We start from the raw sequence: 19,296 nt of genomic DNA, 5'->3' as shown, positions 1-19,296 counted from the left end.
TTGTATATTAATGAACTCTCAATTTCGATAATCTATAATTTCCCACACGGAATCACATTGGAATTGTCTCGAGACCAAAAGAAAAGCTTCAAGAAATCATTAGAACTGAAAAATAGCAACTCAGATGCCATAACATACTGTTACTTGTAGTCCTACCGAAAACTCCTACCAAAAGAATCAGTTCAGTGTTTAGTCATTCTTTTCTTCATATTCTACAGGAAATTAATTAATTGCGGTATAACAATATGATTTTTCTCATGAAAGATAAAAAAAAATGAAAAGAAAAAAACAAAAAATGATTCGTTGGAAAAATTGTAGATCACTCACATTCCGTTAGCATGGAGCACTAAAGTGACTTCCACACCCTTCAGTGGATCCACAGCGCCACCCAGTGGTAGATTATTTGCATGACAATTTCATATAACTTGCAGAGACTCCAAGGGGCTGACCCAAAATTAGGGGAAAAAAACTGCTGAGATAGAAGGCGCTTGGGTGTAGGAAGGAAACTTTTCTGTCCTGAGAAGGTCCCATCTCAAGCACCAGCTTCTCTCTTACTACAGAGAATGCGCAGGTCCAGCCAGCAGCTGACAGTATAGAAAACAGTCGCTGTGTTACTGTCTTACTACCTTTAAGGTAAGAATTCTAATATTTTATGTAAATGTAAGGATTCGCTTTGGGACGTCAAAATTCAATAGCAGCGATCAACCCTATCTTGTAACTCTGCAGTAGGTTGTCTTGGCATGTTTATGGTTAACAGGTACAGAAATCACAAGTAGGCTGGCTAGAAATGTGAAGATTTGGGATTATCTAAGCTGGCCCTTTACATGCCAGGAAACAATTTCTATGGTAGTCATATTAAATCCTACTCCCTATACGGGAGTCTTCTCCGACCATTAAAGTTTTCATGCTTTAACGTTTGATCATTAAAAAAGAGTCTGATCAATTTCTGGTCCGATGGATTTGATAATTATCACAACCATTGGTCCTTTTTGGTTGAATCTGACAATTTTTATGTATGTAGAAGAACAAAAGGAAGACATTTTTTTTCAATATTGTAAAAGGAATGACAGTAATATAAAGAATGTAAGATCCAGAACAAAGTTTTATTTTTTTTTAAATTGGGTGTTAATTTGTAGATAATCACTCATCCTATATAGACCAGACCTAAGCATCCTATATTAGAGCTGTGTCTCCCCAGAAGCTTTGAGGGTAATATTGTGTTCACTTTCTGTACTTTTAGACATATATTCTTTATAAAAGGTTAAATGCTCATATATTATACATGTTAGGATTAATATAATCGGATTATCTGCACAAGAGCTTCAATGTTTCGCCATGAATGACAGTCGTGATCGATCATTTATTATACAAAAACGAATACTATTGATAATCTGTGATTCCATAATGTCAGTGACCTGTGGCTGTCTAGCTGTTGTGGTACTACAACTCCCAGGTCATATTGGGGTTTGTAGTCTTCGTCAAGCTGATGAGCCTCAGATTGGGACCAGTGGACTGTGACATACAATAAATCGCCTATGGGTTGTCAAATCGTAGTAGCCCCTTGATTGGCTTATAGCAAAAGACACAACTGGGACATTACCGTTCATGTACAGTAGCTATCCCTTGTATGCTTTTATGTATGTATACTTTTTTATTTATATACTTTAAATGGATTTATAAATATTTGTGACATAATGTAAATGACAAATTTTATCAACAGCCATGAGTGCAGCCACCTACAGCACATCATATCATTATGACAGCCAACTAGAGATCAGAATGGGTGGGACTCGGGTTTCCAATTACTGATGTCATTTTATTATGGCCGCTTTATTGCTATATGGTGGGACAACATCAGAAACATAATGGCAATACACCATATTCCTACAGTAACTATTTGCACTGGGATTAACTTTCCTGGTATTATTTACTTTCTTTTTTAACCATAACATAGAAGTAAAAGTGGCAGCGATTGTAAGACCCCCTTTATTTCACTTTTTTTGTGAATCACTGGAGAATAGTAGCACAATATGTGGACTTTGGTGAAAATGTCATCAATTGCACGGAGTTACTCTAGGAAAGTTATTAGGTTATAAAATCCAATACTTGAAGGGGCTATCCAGGACTATGAAATGAATGACTTATCTACAGAGGGTACAGAAAGTATTCAGACCCCTTTAAATTTTTCACTCTTTGTTTCATTGCAGCCATTTGGTAAATTCTAAAAAGTTCATTTTTTTCTCATTAAAGTACACTTTGCAAATTTATTAAAAAATAAAAACTGAAATATTACATGGTTATAAGTATTCAGACCCTTTGCTCAAACACTCATATTTAAGTCACATGCTGTCCATTTCCTTGTGATCCTCCTTGACATGATTCTACTCCTTCATTGGAGTCTAGCTGTGTTTAATTAAACTGATAGGACTTGATTTGGAAAGGCACACACCTGTCTGTATAAGACCTCACAGCTCACAGTGCATGTCAGACCAAATGAGAATCATGAGCTCAAAGAAACTGCCCGAGGAGCTCAGAGACAGAATTGTGGCAAGGCACTGATCTGGCCAAGGTTACAAAAGAATTTCTGCATTACTCAATGCTCCTAAGAGCACAGTGGCCTCCATAATCCTTAAATGGAAGAAGTTTGGGATCACCAGAAGTCTTCCTAGATCTGGCCGTCTAGCCAAACTGAGCAATCGTGGGAGAAGAGCCTTGGTGAGAGAGGCAAAGAAGAACCCCAAGGTCACTGTGGCTGAGCTCCAGAGATGCAGTAGGGAGATGGGAGAAAGTTCCACAAAGTCAACTATCACTGCAGCCCTCCACCAGTCGGGCCTTTATGGCAGAGTGGCCCAACGGAAGAATCTCCTCAGTGTAAGACATATGAAGCCCTCATAGAGTTTGCTCAAAAACACATGAAGGACTCCCAGACTATGAGAAATAAGATGCTCTGGTCTAATGAGATGAAAACAGAACTTTTTGGTGATAATTCTAAGCGGTATGTGTGGAGAAAAACAGGCACTGCTCATCACCTGCCCAATACAATCCCAACAGTGAAACATGGTGGTGGCAGCATCATGTTATGGGGTGTTTTTCAGCTGCAGGGACAGGACAACTGGTTGCAATTGAAGGAAACATGAATGTGGCCAAGAGCAGAGATATCCTGGATGAAAACCTCTTCCAGTGTGCTCTGGACCTCAGACTTGGCCGAAGGTTCACCTTCCAACCAGACAATGACCCAAAGCACGGAGCTAAAATAACAAAGAAGTGGCTTCAGAACAACTCTATGACCATGTGGCGCCCTGCTACGCACAGGTGCCACAGAACCCAGTAGGGTGCATGGATGGACTTCTCCACAAGAGGCCCTCATTACATTCACACACCTCCACCCTACCACCTCAGACCAGCAGAGGGAGCCTGTTAGGGAGATATATAGGGAGGGTGGAGCCAGGCAGCTCAGTTAGTTGTTGGTAGTCAGACTGGGAGAGAGTCTGAGAGTGTACTGATGCTGAGAGCAGCGAAGACGCAGCTCGTCTGCTGCTGCCGTAGTGAGGGCCCTGAGTGTGGCCGACGGCAAGGAGAAAAGGAGAGAGGAGTTAAGGGGGCAGAGGAGCGTACCAGGCTCACCCCGAAATATACACCGGACACCGGGTCCACGCCTACAGGGTCCTTTACACCCAGTATGGACCACCGGATACCTGGAGGACTACAAGTCCCAGGCCAACCAACGCTGACTACTGTACCAGGGCTAGGAGTCACGGAGGCCTCAGCGTCCAGAGAGAGTGATCTCCAGGGAGAAGGCCCTACCACCGGGTCAGCAGTTGCAAGAGAGAGAGACAGTAATTAAGCCAGGCCTAGCTCCAGGCAGGTCAGAAGCTTAGCAAGTGGAAGCAACGGATCAGGAGGCCCTATACCCGCTCACTGGGGAGAGTCCAGAAGTGCACCCTGCCTACCGAGTACACTGGACCATACCTGTATCTACACCAGTAAAGGTACCGAAGCGACCCCCCGTGTGAGTGTCCGTCATTTCCCCTGAACCGTCCTGGCCGTCTCTCCCCTGTACCACCATCCATTATTCCACGCTGCCCTGAGGCCCGCTCCACCTGGGGGGAGACGTTCCATCACAAGCTTCCCTACCATCTGCCTCAGAGGACTGCTCCGCAGCGGCGGCTCCCCTTTAGCCGCATTCCACAGGTGGCATCACGAACACTTTCCAAATCCCTTATAAATAATCCCCCCTTTTTGGTTGACCGCCCTGGGCCACGGACCGGGCCAGCCACCGTGATATCCCACTCCGGCATCCTGAGCCCCAGCTGCCGAGTACCCCACGGCCCTGGGGGCGCGTCAACCATTCTTGACTGGCCCAGCCAGAGCCCTGACCTAAACCCAATTGAGCATCTGTGGAGAGACATGAAAATGGCTTTACACCAATGTTCACCATCCAACCTGACGGAACTGGAGAGGATCTGGGAGGAAGAATGGCAGAGGATCCCCAAATCCAGGTGTGAAAAACTTGTTGCATCATTCCCAAGAAGACTCATGGCTGTACTAGCTCAAAAGGGTGCTTCTACTCAATACTGAGCAAAGGGTCTGAATACTTATGACCATGTGATATTTCAGTCTTTCTTTTTAATAAATTTGCAAAACTTTCTACAGTTTTGTTTTTTTCAGTCAAGATGGGGTGCAGAGTGTACTTTAATGAGAAAAAAAATGAACTTTATAGAATTTACCAAATGGCTGCAATGAAACAAAGAGTGAAACATTTAAAGGGGTCTGAATACTTTCCGTACCCACTGTATTCATCCATCGGTGGGGTGCCGGGTGTCAGCCCTTCACCAATCACCTAACACTTGGAGCTATGGCCAATGTACGGAACTTGACGTCCGCAGCTTCTTACACAGTGCAATGGCTTTTCTTGGGTACCACAGCTCAGCTCCTATTGAAATGAATGGTAGCCGAGCTGCGGTATCTTAAAATGGCAACTACACACTGTTCAGAGCTCTGGCCACTGGGACTTGATAACAGCTAAAATAGCCAATCAGATCAGTAGGGATCGAACAGTCGACCCCATTCTTCCTCCACCCCTCACTGATCTAATATTCATGTCGCATCCTAAGAATATTGTAGTTCTTTAAAAGTTATTTCCGCATTGGCAAATGTTTTGTATTGCTGCAAAGCAGCTTTATTTTGTGTATACAGTACCTACACAGACATATGTCTCCATGGGTACAGACTACAAAGAACCCCAGTGTGTAGTCTGATCTTGTACACATAGGTTAACCCACTTCCTCTGGTCCTCTTCTTACTATTCTGAATGGAGTAAGAAAGCATAATATGTGACTTCAGTTTGTAGTCTGTAACAATTAACAGAGGTAAAAGGTCCACAATAAAAGTGTCTCAATAAATGCATAATGCATACCTAAAATACCTGGTGTCTAGTACCCGGTGTGATTCCTCCAGTCGCCAGATCTCTCGTCAACTCACTCCCCGCCCACTCTTGGGTGGACCATAGGGGAGCGTCTTAGACTACCAAAGAATACTGTGCATAGAGTAGTCTGAAAAGGTGGTAGCAATTTTACAGAATTGAAGAGGGACTGGGAATCAGAGGAACTGCAGCAGAAAGATTAAAAAGGATGGCACTGGGTATTTTAATTATCAAGGTACAATGCCAGGAGATCTGAGGGTCCCACGCTGGCCTCTCCGAGAATTTCCATGGGGCCATATGACCGGCTGGTCCCAATCTGGCTTCTCCGAACGTCTTCATGGGTTCCAGGTGACCGGAGGGTCCCAAAAGATATGAAGAGACCTCTAAAATGTAACTTTTAATGTACAAAGTTAAAAACACTATTAAGGCGCTCCTAATAGTGAGGATGCGCATGTGATTTCTCTGGCCACAGGACACGGTCATATCTTTGACTCCTGGTGATATCACCTGATGAACCCCAGCTTAATCCCATGGGGGGAAACGCGTCAGGATGAAGGGATAAAGTGTTAGGGCATTCTGTCATGGGATTCCTGAAGACTGGTTGTCTTCCTGCTATTTAGCTAAGTATTTATCTTACTCATGACAACTCTGTTACCCCATTTGCAATAATTATTGAAAATTGAGCCATATCTATACACTGCATTAATTGTTATTATCTATCCTGTCTGTGATAACTATCACACCAGAATAATAAGGTTATCAGGAATCGATTCATATTTGTACATTTGATTAAACTGTGGGGTAACAACCTCTTATTTTACAGTGGGGAAAAAAGTATTTAGTCAGCCACCAATTGTGCAAGTTCTCTCACTTAAAAAGATAAGAGAGGCCTGTAATTGACATCACAGGTAGACCTCGACTATGAGAGACAAAATGAGAAAACAAATCCTGAAAATGACAGTGTCTGATTTGGAAAGAATTTTTTTTCAAATTTTGGTGGAAAATAAGTATTTGGTCAAAAGCTCATCTCAATACTTTATTATATATCCTTTGTTGGCAATGATAGAAGTCAAACGTTTTCTGTAAGTTTCACAAGGTTGGGAAACACTGTTGCTGGTATGTTGGCCCATTCCTCCATGCAGATCTCCTCTAGAGCAGTAATGTTTTGGGGCTGTCGCTGGGCAAAATGGACTTTCAGCTCCCTCCAAAGGTTTAGATCTGGAGACTGGCTAGGCCACTCCAGGACCTTGAAATGCTTCTTACGAAGCCACTCCTTCGTTGCCCTTTCGGTGTGCTTGGGATCATAGTCATGCTGAAAGACCCAGCCACGTTTCATTTTCAATGCCCTTGCTGTTGGAAGGAGGTTTGCACTCAAAATCTCACGATACATGGCCCCATTCATTCTTTCATGTACACAGATCAGTCGTCCTGGTCCCTTGGCAAAGAAACAAACCCAAAGCATGATGTTGCCACCCCCATGCTTCACAGTAGGTATGGTGTTCTTTGGATGCAACTCACCATTCTTTCTCCTCCAAACACGATGAGTTGAGTTTCTACCAAACAGTTCTACTTTGGTTTCATCTGACCATATGACATTCTCCTAATACTCTTCTGGATCATCCAAATGCTTTCTAGCAAACTTCAGATGGGCCCGGGCATGTAATGGCTTAAGCAGGGGTACACGTCTGGCACTGCAGGATCTGAGTCCCTGGCGGCATAATGTGTTACTGATGGTAGCTTGTGTAACATTGGTCCCAGCTCTTGTGTGGAGCCCCAGATTGAGGGAGATTATCAGTGGTCTTGTATATCTTCCATTTTCTAATTATTGTTCCCACAGTTGATTTCTTCACACCAAGCTGCTTGCCTATTGCAGATTCAGTCTTCCCAGCCTTGTGCAGGGCTACAATTTTGTTTCTGGTGTCCTTCGACAGCTCTTTGGTCTTCACCATAGTGGAGTTTGGAGTGTGACTGTTTGAGGTTGCGGACAGGTGTATTTTATACTGATAACAAGTTCAAACAGGTGCCAGTACTACAGGTAATGAGTGGAGGACAGAGGAGCCTCTTAAAGAAGAAGTTACAGGTCTGTGAAAGCCAGAAATCTTGCTTGTTTGTAATTGACCAAATACTTATTTTCCACCAAAATGTAAAAAAAAATTCTTTCCAAATCAGACAATGTGATTTTCAGGATTTCTTTTCTCATTTTGTCTCTCATAGTTGAGGTCTACCTATGATGTCAATTACAGGCCTCTCTCATCTTTTTAAGTGGGAGAACTTGCACAATTGGTGGCTGACTAAATACTGTTTTCCCCCACTGTATCTGTGCACTATATATTAGGGGTGTATTAGGTACCTGAGGGACAGCCACCGTTGAGCGGGGGTGCCATACCATATCAAAGTAGGGCAGGGGCGTACATAGAAGTCATGGGGCCCCATAGCAGAAGCTCTAATTGGGCCCCCCCTACAAAAAATAAATATTTGTCTGTGTCACAGAAGAGCAGATCTCATAACTTTCCAGCCTTTACATAGTAATTTACCTCCTTCTGAAGTCGTAGATTCCTCCTTCATTGCCCCCATAAAGTATGATGCCAACAAAAGTGCCCCCCAAACAGTATGATACCCCTATGGTGCATTCCTCCACATTAGCCTCCACATGCACAGTATAATGACCCTGTTGTACCCCACTTCAACTCCCATGGCAAAGTATGGTGACCTTAACACAGTATAATCCCCCAACTGTGAACCCCACAGAGCCCTCCACACACTCTCATGGCCCCCACACAGCCCTCCAAACAGTATAATGGCCCCCACACAAACCTTCACACTGTATAATTGCTTTCCTACAGTATAATGGCCCCCTACATAGCCCTCAAAATATTATAATGGCCTCACATAGCCTTCCATATAGTATAATGCACCACAAATAATCTTCCATATAGTATAATGCGCCCCCATAATCCTCCATATAGTATAATGCCCCCCCCATAAACCTCCATATAGTATAATGTGCCCCCCATAATCCTCCATATAGTATAATGAACTTCCCATGGTCCTCCATAGAATATAATGCACTCCCCATAGTCCTCCATACAGTATATTACACACCCCATAGGGTAAAATGCAGCCCCCATATAGCATAATGCACGCCACAGTCCTGCAGTATTATGGGCACCACGTACTCACTGATTTTAAAATACCGTATATTTTAAATAAGCCGACCCGAATATAAGCCGAGGCCCCTAATTTTACCACATAAAAATGGGAAAACCTATTGACTTGAGTATAAGCCTAGGGTGGGAAATGCAGCAGCTACTGGTAAATTTCCCCATCCTTGTATGTGTGGCCCCCTCAATCCCACAATCCCTGGTATGTGTGGCCCCCACAATCCCTGGTATGTGTAGCCTCCTCAATCCCCCAATCCCTGGTATATGTGGCCCCCTAAATCCCACAATCCCTGGTATGTGTGGCCCCCTAAATCCCACAATCCCTGGTATGTGTGGCCTCCTCAATCCCCCAATCTTGGTATGTGTGGCCTCTTCAATCCCCCAATCCTGGTAAGTGTGGCCTCCTCAATCCCAAAATACTGGTATGTGTGGCCTCCTCAAACCCCCAATTCTGGTATGTGTGGCCTCCTCAATCCCCCAATCCTGGTATGTGTGGCCTCCTCAATCCTGGTATGTGTCGTCTCCTCAAACCCCCAATCCTGGTATGTGTGGCCTCCTCAACCCCTCAATCCTGGTATGTGTGGCCTCCTCAATCCCCAAATCCTGGTATGTGTGGCCTCCTCAATCCCCAAATCCTGGTATGTGTGGCCTCCTCAATCCCCCATTCCTGGTATGTGTGGCCTCCTCAATCCTCCAATCCTGGTATGTGTGGCCTCCTCGATCCCCCATTCCTGGTATGTGTGGCCTCCTCAATCCCCCATTCCTGGTGTGTGTGGCCTCCTCAATCCCCCATTCCTGGTATGTGTGGCCTCCTTATCCCCCCAATCACTGCACACATAAAACAATAAACACTTATACTCACATTCCTTCCTCACCTCTGCTCCAGCGCTGAGTCCTGTCTGCAGCAGCTCATGTCGGCATCTGAGCTGCGCGCACTCTCAGAAGCCGAGGTGAGCTGCTGCCGACACATTCACTCCTCTCCATGCCGGGACTATGGGCGTGGAGAAGCGTGAATATGCTTTCTCTTTAGCGGCGGCCACTGACAGCAGGAGCCGGGGCTCAGCGCTCCTCCGTGCCTGCTACTAAAGAGAATGAATATTCCGTCTTCTCCACGCCCATGGGAGTGGAGAAGAGGGAATATTCATGTCTCTTTAGCAGCGGGCACACGTGATAGCTTCTACTGTGTGTGCTCCGCTCCTCCACTGCCGCAACCCGCTACTCTGCCGCCGCAACCTCCTACTCACCTATCCTCCTCGTTCCAACGCTGCTTGGGGCCCTCACGGGCCCCCTCCGGCCACGGGCCCCATAGCAGTGGCGTGGTCTGCCGCCATTGGCAGTACGCCACTGAAGTAGGGTGCCAACCTCCGCTGTCAGGCAGGGCAACCATTAGGGCCACTGTATGGTCGTGCTAGTGAGCACTTTTTTCTTATCACTATCTGTATTTGTGCAAATAAGTATTTTGTGTCTGTTTGATGCCCTATGTACTAGATACACCCCTTAATGTATATTTTTTATAAGTGTGGTGAGAGTTTTTAACTTTATACATTAAAAGTTACATTTTAGGGGTCTCTTTATATCTTTAGGGACCCTCTAGTCACCTGGAACCCATGGAGACATTCAGAGAAGCCAGATTGGGACCAACTGGTCATCTGGCCCTATGGAAACTCTGGAGAGGCCAGTGTGGGACCCTCAGGTCTCCTGGTCTTGTACCTTGATGGACTGTCAGCTTCCTAAGCTTGTCGCTACCTCCTTTCCTTATCTCGTTATACCTTTCGGTATATATGTTTAATTGGGGCTCTGACCTCTATCTAAATTTTCGGTTTTGTTGACCGGAGGGTCCCACCTGCCAACCCCAAAAAAACATATTAATGGGACCCGGTGACCTCATTGTCCCAGCCTTGTTCCCCAAATGTATCCATGAGTTCTCTGATGGTCAATGGAACAGATCCATATCCTTCCAGTCAGGGCTGTGTACCCTTAGGCCAGAATCATGTAGAATCCAAACCTGTGTCTCTTTGGATAAAGCCATACTACCAAGTTGATGTTCTGAAGAGTCTGTCTGCGCTTTGATTATGTTTTCAGCAGGATAGAAAAACCCTTTTTATATTTACATATGTGGCTAAAGTCATCAGTCACAGGATGGAGGGAAAGGTGCAAGGTGCAGCGTGCAGGTCTTGTTTGAGCATTTAATGAATATGCGTAGTTTGTCCTCCTGTTTTGTGAGTTAACAAGACACAGGGTCCACACAATGGTTAATCAACCAATTTAGCAAACATTCATTGTTCACAGATCAATAGAAGTCAATATTCAGGGTTATACAAATACTGGTCTGACCTTCTTGTTCCACCAAAGAAATACACACATTCAAAAGTCAACACAAACTCAATAGTGTATTTCTCTTGGTTTAACAAATCTAGACGTCTGGCTGATTAAAATAAGAAGCTGTTTCGTCACAGTAGTTATGACCAGTTTTACTAGATCTCTAGTGCTGAAATGGAAGCAGCAGAGGTATTAAAGGCCCACCCTGGTAGTGTCACAAGGTCAGGAAATATATCCATTGTCCTTATTGCACCCTGAAGAAAATTCTGTGTCCAAGCACCTATAACAACAGCACCTTAATAAGGGTGATCCTGGATTAAACCTAGAAAATCCCTCATAAGTTTTGTATCATTTTGCTTTGTAAGAGGTTTTCCCATAAATCATGTTTTTTTACCCCATCAGCCAGTGCTTGTTTAAAATAATAATCTCTGCATCCCCCATTGCAGCGCTGCCTCTCCACTGCCGGAGTGATGTCACGACTACAGCTCACATCACCACTGCAGCCAATCACTGAGCTCAGCAGTTCTGCCAATGTTAACAGTACAAGCTGCTCAACTTAGTTATTGGCTGCAGCATTAATGTGCTAATCTCCATTCATGTAAATTAGGTTATTTTGTTCCCTGCGCAGTCAGAACATAATAAAAAAATACATCTCATCCTTGAAAGGTCTTAAAATTAGGTGAATACAACTTCAGATTGACAACAACACATGACAAATTATACTGTGCCATTATATATTTAGCAAAAATGCAGAAGCAGTTTTTTGAAAAATTAAGTACACCCTTGCTGATTTTATAGGAACTAAGAAGGTAAGTAGTAGCCAGGTGCTACTAATCTAATGCCCTTGAATTATTGAACATCTTGAAGCATTCAGGCTTGTGTTAACACAATGTGAAGGAGGAAAGACTTTTGGGAAGGGTTATAAGGCCTTCTACAAACAATTTGGAGTCCATCATTCTACAGTGAAAAAGATTATTCACAAATTGAAAACATTAAGAAAGTTGACAATGTTTTCAGGTGTGGACTTCCCATCAACTTCATCCCAAGGTCAGATAGTTCAATGCTCAGAGAAATTGCAAAAAAAAAAAAAAAAACCCAAGAACCACAGCTCAGACTATAAAAGGCCTCAGTCATCTTGTATGGATTGTTTGGCAGTGCTGCTAGGAGAAAGCCTCATCTTTCTAAAATGGACATGGCAGCTAAAGTTTGAAAAGTTGTATCTGAGCAAACCACAAGAATGTGGGAACAATGTCCTTTGGACAGATAAGACCAAAGTGGAGATGTTTGACCATAATACCCTGGGCCACTTTAGATGAAAACCAAGCACAGCATATCAGCACAAACACCTCAGACCAACTGTCAAGCCCATTGGTGGAGGGGAGATAATTTGGGATTTCTTTGCAGCCACATGACCTGGACATCTAGCAGTTATTGATTCATCCATGAACTCCCCTGTATACCAAAGTATTTTAGAGTCAAATGTCAGCCTAGCTATCCAATAGCTAAACCTTGGCCAACAGTGGGCAACTGCAACCACAAATCTTCCTCAAAATGATTGAAAAAAGATAAGAATCAGGTGTTGCAATGGCCGAGTCAAAGTCCTGACTTCAAACCAATAGAAATAACATGGTGGGACCATAAGATCACTGTTCATAAACAAATGTCCACAAAACCTTCATGAATTTAAGCAACGTTGTTTTGAAGAGTGATCCAAAATTCCTCCACAGCGTTGTGAGAGGTTGATAAAGTCACGCAGAAAATGATTACGTCAAGGTATGGCTGCTAAAGGTGGTTCTACAGGGTATCAAATTCATGGGGTGTACTTAATTTTTCTTACTCTGTTTCTGAATTTTGGCCTAGTTTTAGTGACACAATCTAATTTCTCATGTGTTTTGTTCATCTGAGGTTCTATTTACCTAATTTTAAGACCTTCTAAGGATCAGATGTTTTTGTTATTATGTCCTGATAGGTAAAACCATATAATTCCTAAATGGTGTACATACACCCTTTTTGAATTTTAAAAAGGATATTCAGAAGTTAGAGTCAGTTCAGAGGCGGGCAACTCGATTATTACAAGAGATGGAGGCCTCTCGTATGATGAGAGGTTGGAAAAGCTGGCCAGGTTCAGCTTAGAAAAAAGATGTCTCAGAGGAGATTTCATTTATAGTATAAATATATGTGTGGTCAGTACAAAGGACGGCACGTGATTTATTCCTTCCAAAGACCACACTAAGGTCGAGGGGACACTCATTACGGGTGGACGAAAGGCGATTCCGGCAGCTAAACAGAAAAGGGTTCTTTACAGTCAGAGCAGTCAGACTGTGGAATGCCGACCACAAGAGATAGTGATGGCCGACACTATAACAACTTTTATATAAGGGCTGGATGATTTCCCCAGTGCACATAACATTGTGGGTTATCGATAATTTAGTGACAAAATGTACAATTGGTGGAGAAAGGTTGAACTTGATGGACCTAGGTCTTTTTTCAATCTATGTAACTATGTAAGTTTTTTCATAAACGTATAAAGAAATCAGGTTTACATGTTGCATTGAATCTTCTCTGTCTGTATTTCTCTTCAGAGTGGTCATGGCTCGGCTACCAGTGCTGTGTTTGCTGCTTTACTTTGCGTTTGGCTCTATATCAGCGCAGAATGATGAGGCTAAGACGTGTGAAGGTAACTTGCTAATATAAATAATGTTATCCAGCTTCTTGTCAGAGATAGGCTTCACATAGAAACAGACATTGAGAGGTTATGGATGTAAAAATAATAATAATTCCTTGGCTTATACCATGAATTTTTGTATGTAAATATACCATATAAATTGGCTACATTGCATCTCTGCTGGTTAAACAGAGAATGGTAGCTGTTCAGATCTGTGGCCATACATGGAAACTGCTGCTTGTTTTCTGCACTGCCTTCCGGCTCATGGCAGGTGATGACAAGCGGGGAACCTTCTTGATGGCCTCCAGTAGCTCTATCGGGGTATATGAACAAGAATTTTTCTTATGGGACAACTTTTTCAACCGGGAGTCTCCAAAACAGCAAACTCTGATTAATTTACTGCTCTTGTAAAATACCATTGTTGCATTTTTGTTTCTTGCCGGACTTTTAGAATTTTCTGGTTTAACTCATGACAAAGTCAAATATTTTTATTAAGGCAGGTGCACACATCTGGGAAAATCTGGCCAATTATGCAAATGACACTCTAATCAAACCCTAGTGTCAGCATAGTGTGATCTGATTCTCTTGGATGAGGAGAAGATGGAGAAAAAAATGTCTCCATCTTCTTCAGTCTTTTAATGCACAGAAATCAGACTATACTCAGATGTCATCCGAGTGCAGACCAATGATTTTCACGCACTCATTGACTTGTATGGCCGAGTGCCATCTGAATATAGGATTAAACTCGGACATGCTGTGATTTTTTCCTCGGACCTGCTCGCACATGTGCTTCGCCCCATTGGGCCAAGCGCGATCTGATGTTTTGTTGGCTCGCACTCGTACAGAAAATAGGGAGGTGTGCACCTGCCCTTATACACCAAAAATTATACAGTAGTTGTTTTTTCTATGTACAGTAAACCTTCCATACAATATTCCATTAGAAATACGTAATATGTACTTTGTCACGATATCTAGTCAAAGACCAAAATACATTAGCATCTACATATCGAAAAAGAGTAAGGGTTCCTCCACATGTAAATATCCTACAAACACGCCCTTACTGAACTAAATACATACTGTCACAGAAAATGAGCAAAATACTCAATTTTGTTAATCATTATACAAAATAACCTACTGTACTATGATATAAAAGGAATAAACAGAGCAGTAAGTCTGGAACTTATACAGCATACAGTGTATTGTAATAAGGTTATAGTATGCAGTACATGAGATGGCCACTAGGTGGTGCTATGTATCCCATTGCTATTTACATTAACTGAATGGTTTTTTAATATTGAAACATGATTTAATGAAAGTTACATATCTAGGTATTAAAAGTAACATGATATATTGATTCATGCTAGTAAATAAAATAATAAATGTTATATCATAAAAGTGAGGACATCAGAAATACTGACCAGATGTAGAAATGAGATATCTGGGAGCACCAGACCCGCAATGTACGTTTCGCACCATAGATTTGTCAGGGGGTATGGAGTTGGAGGGGTTTTCATGTTTTCTATGATTCTATGGAAGTCTTCAAACAGAGGCTGGACTGACATCTGTCTGAGATGGTTTAGTGAATCCTGCATTGAACACGATGACCCTGGAGGTCCCCTCCAACTCAAACATTCTATGATTTTATGATCGTAGATTATATTAGACAATAGTGCCTAGTGATAGGTAGTTGATGAGAGTAAAATTTGGAACAGCTATTGCTCTGATGAATAGCCAAGCATGTGGTCCTTGATGGATATAGCGACACACCATTTACTCAACCCCAATTTATTGGACGCCATCTTTGTCAAGAACATTATGCCCATTAAGTCAAATTACAGAGCAACAGACAAATACGGAGAACAATCCACAAATACGAGGATAGACAAGGTAAAAGTGAAGGTAAAAAAAGTCCAAATATATCCTACCTCTGTCCTGTCTTAAAAATATACCGCTCTTTTTGACTCTTAGTATAAACACTGAGTGCACAATTATTAGGCAATTTATATTTTTGATGATTAATTTTATTATTGAACATTTACATTGCTGTCGGTCAATCCAAAAGATTAATAAACCTGACACCTGAATATTTAAGAAAGTAAAAGTGAGGTTTTGTCACAGACCTATCTATTTGATCCGACAAGAGTCACTCTAATCTAATCATTCCAAAAAAACTTTGAAAAATCTGTCTTCAGATATTTCTTGGTCCAGTCTTGAGGTTAACACTTCTGTGCCTTGTTCAGTGGTGGTCGGGTTTCAACCTCCTTACCTCGCCCATGTCCCTGAGCACTGAACACCTTGTACTTCCGGGCCTCTGGGGAGGTTGCAGTTCTGGAATATGACAGCACTGGAGGATAATGGCCCCAGTAAAGGATAAATAAGATAATCACACCCCAATATCTTAGCAATCTCAAGAGTGCTGCATCCCTCTGTAAGACTTTTAATAATGTTTGATTTTTTCAGACTGAATTAAATCTCTTTTTTGGCCTATTTTGGCTGAGAAAAACAGGCTGCCAAATAATTCTGCACACATCACCTGATCTGCTTAATCCAATTAGCATTCAGGTTTATATAACACAGAGTTGGAAAATCTGCATAAAAATGATAATATGGTCAAATACTTGCCTAATAATTGTGCACACAGTGTTGACTTAACCCCTTAACAACATCTGACGTACTAATACGCGTCTGTGCCCTGGGACTTAAGAGCCAGACCCGTATTAGTACGTCATGGTGATCGCGCGCGCACACAGGCTGTGCGGGCGCGATCGCCGCCGGGTGTCAGCTGATTATCACAGCTGACACTCGATACTATGTGCAGGGAGCGGTCCTGCACCGCTCTCAGTACATTAACCCCCGCGATGCTGCGATCGAAGTCGATCGCAGCATTGCGGTGGTAAGGGGAGGTGATCGCAGATACTCATCTCCTCTTCCGGCTTCCAGCGCTGTCTCACGCGGCTTCCCGGGTGTTGCCATGACGACCCGATGTCGTCATGACAACATCCGGGTCACCAGACAAGCAGGAAGATTGTTTGGACATGCGCAGTGCATCTCCAAACAATCTTCTCCCTGTCCAGCGCTGATAGCCTGCATGGCACAGGGATGGTGCTGCATTCCTGTGCCATGCAGGCGATCAGAGAAAAAAAAGTGAAAGTCCCATAGTGGGACAAAGTAATAAAGCATATAAACTTTCAGAAAGTGAAAAAAAAAAATGAAAAAAAATTGCAAAAATATAAAAAAATAATAATAATAATAATCCACCAAAAATAAAAATATAATGTACCCATCAATAAATATTATTATAAAAAAAACTAAACAATAAAAGTACACATATTTGGTATCGCCGCGTCCGGAACAACCTGACCTATAAAATTGTCCCACTAGTTAACCCCTTCAGTGAACACAGTAAAAAAAAAAAAAAAAAAAAACGAAGCAAAAAACAATGCTTTATCACCATACCGCCAAACAAAAAATGGAATAACACGCGATCAAAAAGACAAATATAAATAAAAATGGTACCGCTGAAAACGTCATCTCGTCCCGCAAAAAACAAGCCGACATACAGCTCCATCAGCCAAAAAATAAAAAAGTTATAGCTCTCAGAATAAAGCTATGCTAAAAATAATTTTTTCTATAAAATTGCTTTTATTATGTAAAAGTGCAAAACATAGAAAAACGATATAAATGTGGTACCGCTGTAAACGTACTGACCCGAAGAATAAAGCTGCCTTATCAATTTTACCACTCGCGGAACAGAATTAAAAAAAAACAAAAAAAACAATTCCTGAATTGTTGGTTTTTGTTTATTCTGCCTCCCAAAAATCGGAATAGAAAGCGATCAAAAAATGTCACGTGCCTGAAAATGGCATCAATAACAACGTCAACTCATCCCGCAAAAAAACAAGCCGTCACATGACTGTCTGCCAAAATCTGGAAAAATTATAGCTCTCAAAATATGGCGATGCAAAAACTAGATTTTACAAAAAATGCGTCTTTTAGTGTGTGACAGCTGTCAATCATAAAAACCCCATATGATTCTGGTATTGCTGTAATCACACCGACCCGAAGAATAAAGTCATCTAATCACTTATACCGCACGAGGAACGGCGTCAAAAATAAACTTTCGGGTTAGGGTTGGGCTAGGGTTAGGGCTGGGTTTGGGGTTAGGGTTGTGATGGGGTTGGGATTTTTTTCAAAAGTAAGAAAAAAAGATGACGATATAGCGACCAGTGTTGAGCGCAAGTGCTCGCTACTTGAGTTTGCATCGGGTGCTCTGGTATGCATTGAGTATCGTGGGTATTTGAGACATGGTGTCCGCTAACAATTTGAGCCGACAATTTGTTAGTGGATACCATGTTGCATTTGGAGAGTCCCTGTGTGCCCAAACATTGGAGCTCCCCCACAAGTGACCCCATTTTGGAAACTAGACCCCCCAAGGCACCTATCTAAATGCATAGTGAGCACTTGGAACCCCTAGGTGCTTCACAAATTGATTCGTAAAAATGAAAAAATGACAAAAAAAACACTTTTTCATTTTTACAAATCAATTTGTGAAGCACCTAGGAGTTCCAAGTGCTCACTATGCATCTAGATAGGTGACTTGGGGGGGTCTAGTTTCCAAAATGGGGTCACTTGTGGGGGAGCTCCAATTTTTGGGCACACAGGGGCTCTCCAAACGCAACATGGTGTCAAATAACAATTTGAGCCGACAATTTGTTAGCGGATACCATGTTGCATTTGGAAAGTCCCTGTGTGCCCAAACATTGGAGCTCCCCCACAAGTGACCCTATTTTGGAAACTAGACCCCCCAAGGCACCTATCTAGATGCATAGTGAGCACTTGGAACCCCCAGGTGCTTCACAAATTGATTCATAAAAAGTGTTTTTTTTTCATTTTTACGAATCAATTTGTGAAGCACCTGGGGGTTCCAAGTGCTCACTATGCATCTAGATAGGTGCCTTGGGGGGTCTAGTTTCCAAAATGGGAACACTTGTGGGGGAGCTCCAATGTTTGGGCACACAAGGTCTCTCCAAACGCAACATGGTGTCCGCTAACAATTTGAGCCGATTTTCCATTCAATTTGTTAGCGGATACCATGTTGCATTTGGAGAGTCCCTGTGTGCCCAAACATTGGAGCTCCCCCACAAGTGACCCCATTTTGGAAACTAGACCCCCCAAGGCACCTATCTAGATGCATAGTGAGCACTTGGAACCCCCAGGTGCTTCACAAATTGATTCGTAAAAATGAAAAAGTGAAAAAAAAAACACTTTTTCATTTTTATGAATCAATTTGTGAAGCACCTGGGGGTTCCAAGTGCTCACTATGCATCTAGATAGGTGCCTTGGGGGGTCTAGTTTCCAAAATGGGGTCACTTGTGGGGGAGCTCCAATGTTTGGGCACACAGGGACTCTCCAAATGCAACATGGTATCCGCTAACAAATTGTCGGCTCAAATTGTTAGCGGACACCATGTTGCGTTTGGAGAGCACCTGTGTGCCCAAAAATTGGAGCTCCCCCACAAGTAACCCCATTTTGAAAACTAGACCCCCCAAGGCACCTATCTAGATGCATAGTGAGCACTTGCTCTCCAAACGCAACATGGCGTCCTCTAATTATTCAAGCAAATTTTACAATCAAAAAGTCAAATGGCGCTCCTTCCCTTCCGAGCCCTGCCGTGCACCCAAATAGTGTTTTTTCCCCACATATTGGGTATCTGCGTGCACAGGGGAAAT

General features: G+C 42.7%; 1 protein-coding gene across 2 annotated transcripts in view; it reads left to right on the top strand.

The window, feature by feature from the left end:
- Nucleotides 1-457: 457 nt before the first annotated feature.
- COL6A2 (collagen type VI alpha 2 chain) overlaps nt 458-19,296 on the top strand; it is a 59,749-nt gene continuing 40,910 nt past the window's right edge. For both annotated transcript variants that reach the window (XM_073646769.1, XM_073646771.1), the window contains exons 1-2: nt 458-633; nt 13,485-13,579. In XM_073646769.1, the coding sequence (XP_073502870.1) occupies nt 13,492-13,579 (88 nt within the window). In that variant the 5' untranslated portion in view covers nt 458-633; nt 13,485-13,491. The remainder of the gene's footprint in view (nt 634-13,484; nt 13,580-19,296) is intronic.

This window comes from Phyllobates terribilis, unplaced genomic scaffold, assembly GCF_046119375.1.
Source record: "Phyllobates terribilis strain yellow unplaced genomic scaffold, ASM4611937v1 Scaffold_9__5_contigs__length_417890890, whole genome shotgun sequence".
NCBI classification, from domain to species: Eukaryota; Metazoa; Chordata; class Amphibia; order Anura; family Dendrobatidae; genus Phyllobates; species Phyllobates terribilis.
Note: the sequence above shows the minus strand (reverse complement) of the source record. Positions and strands in the feature narration are given on the sequence as shown.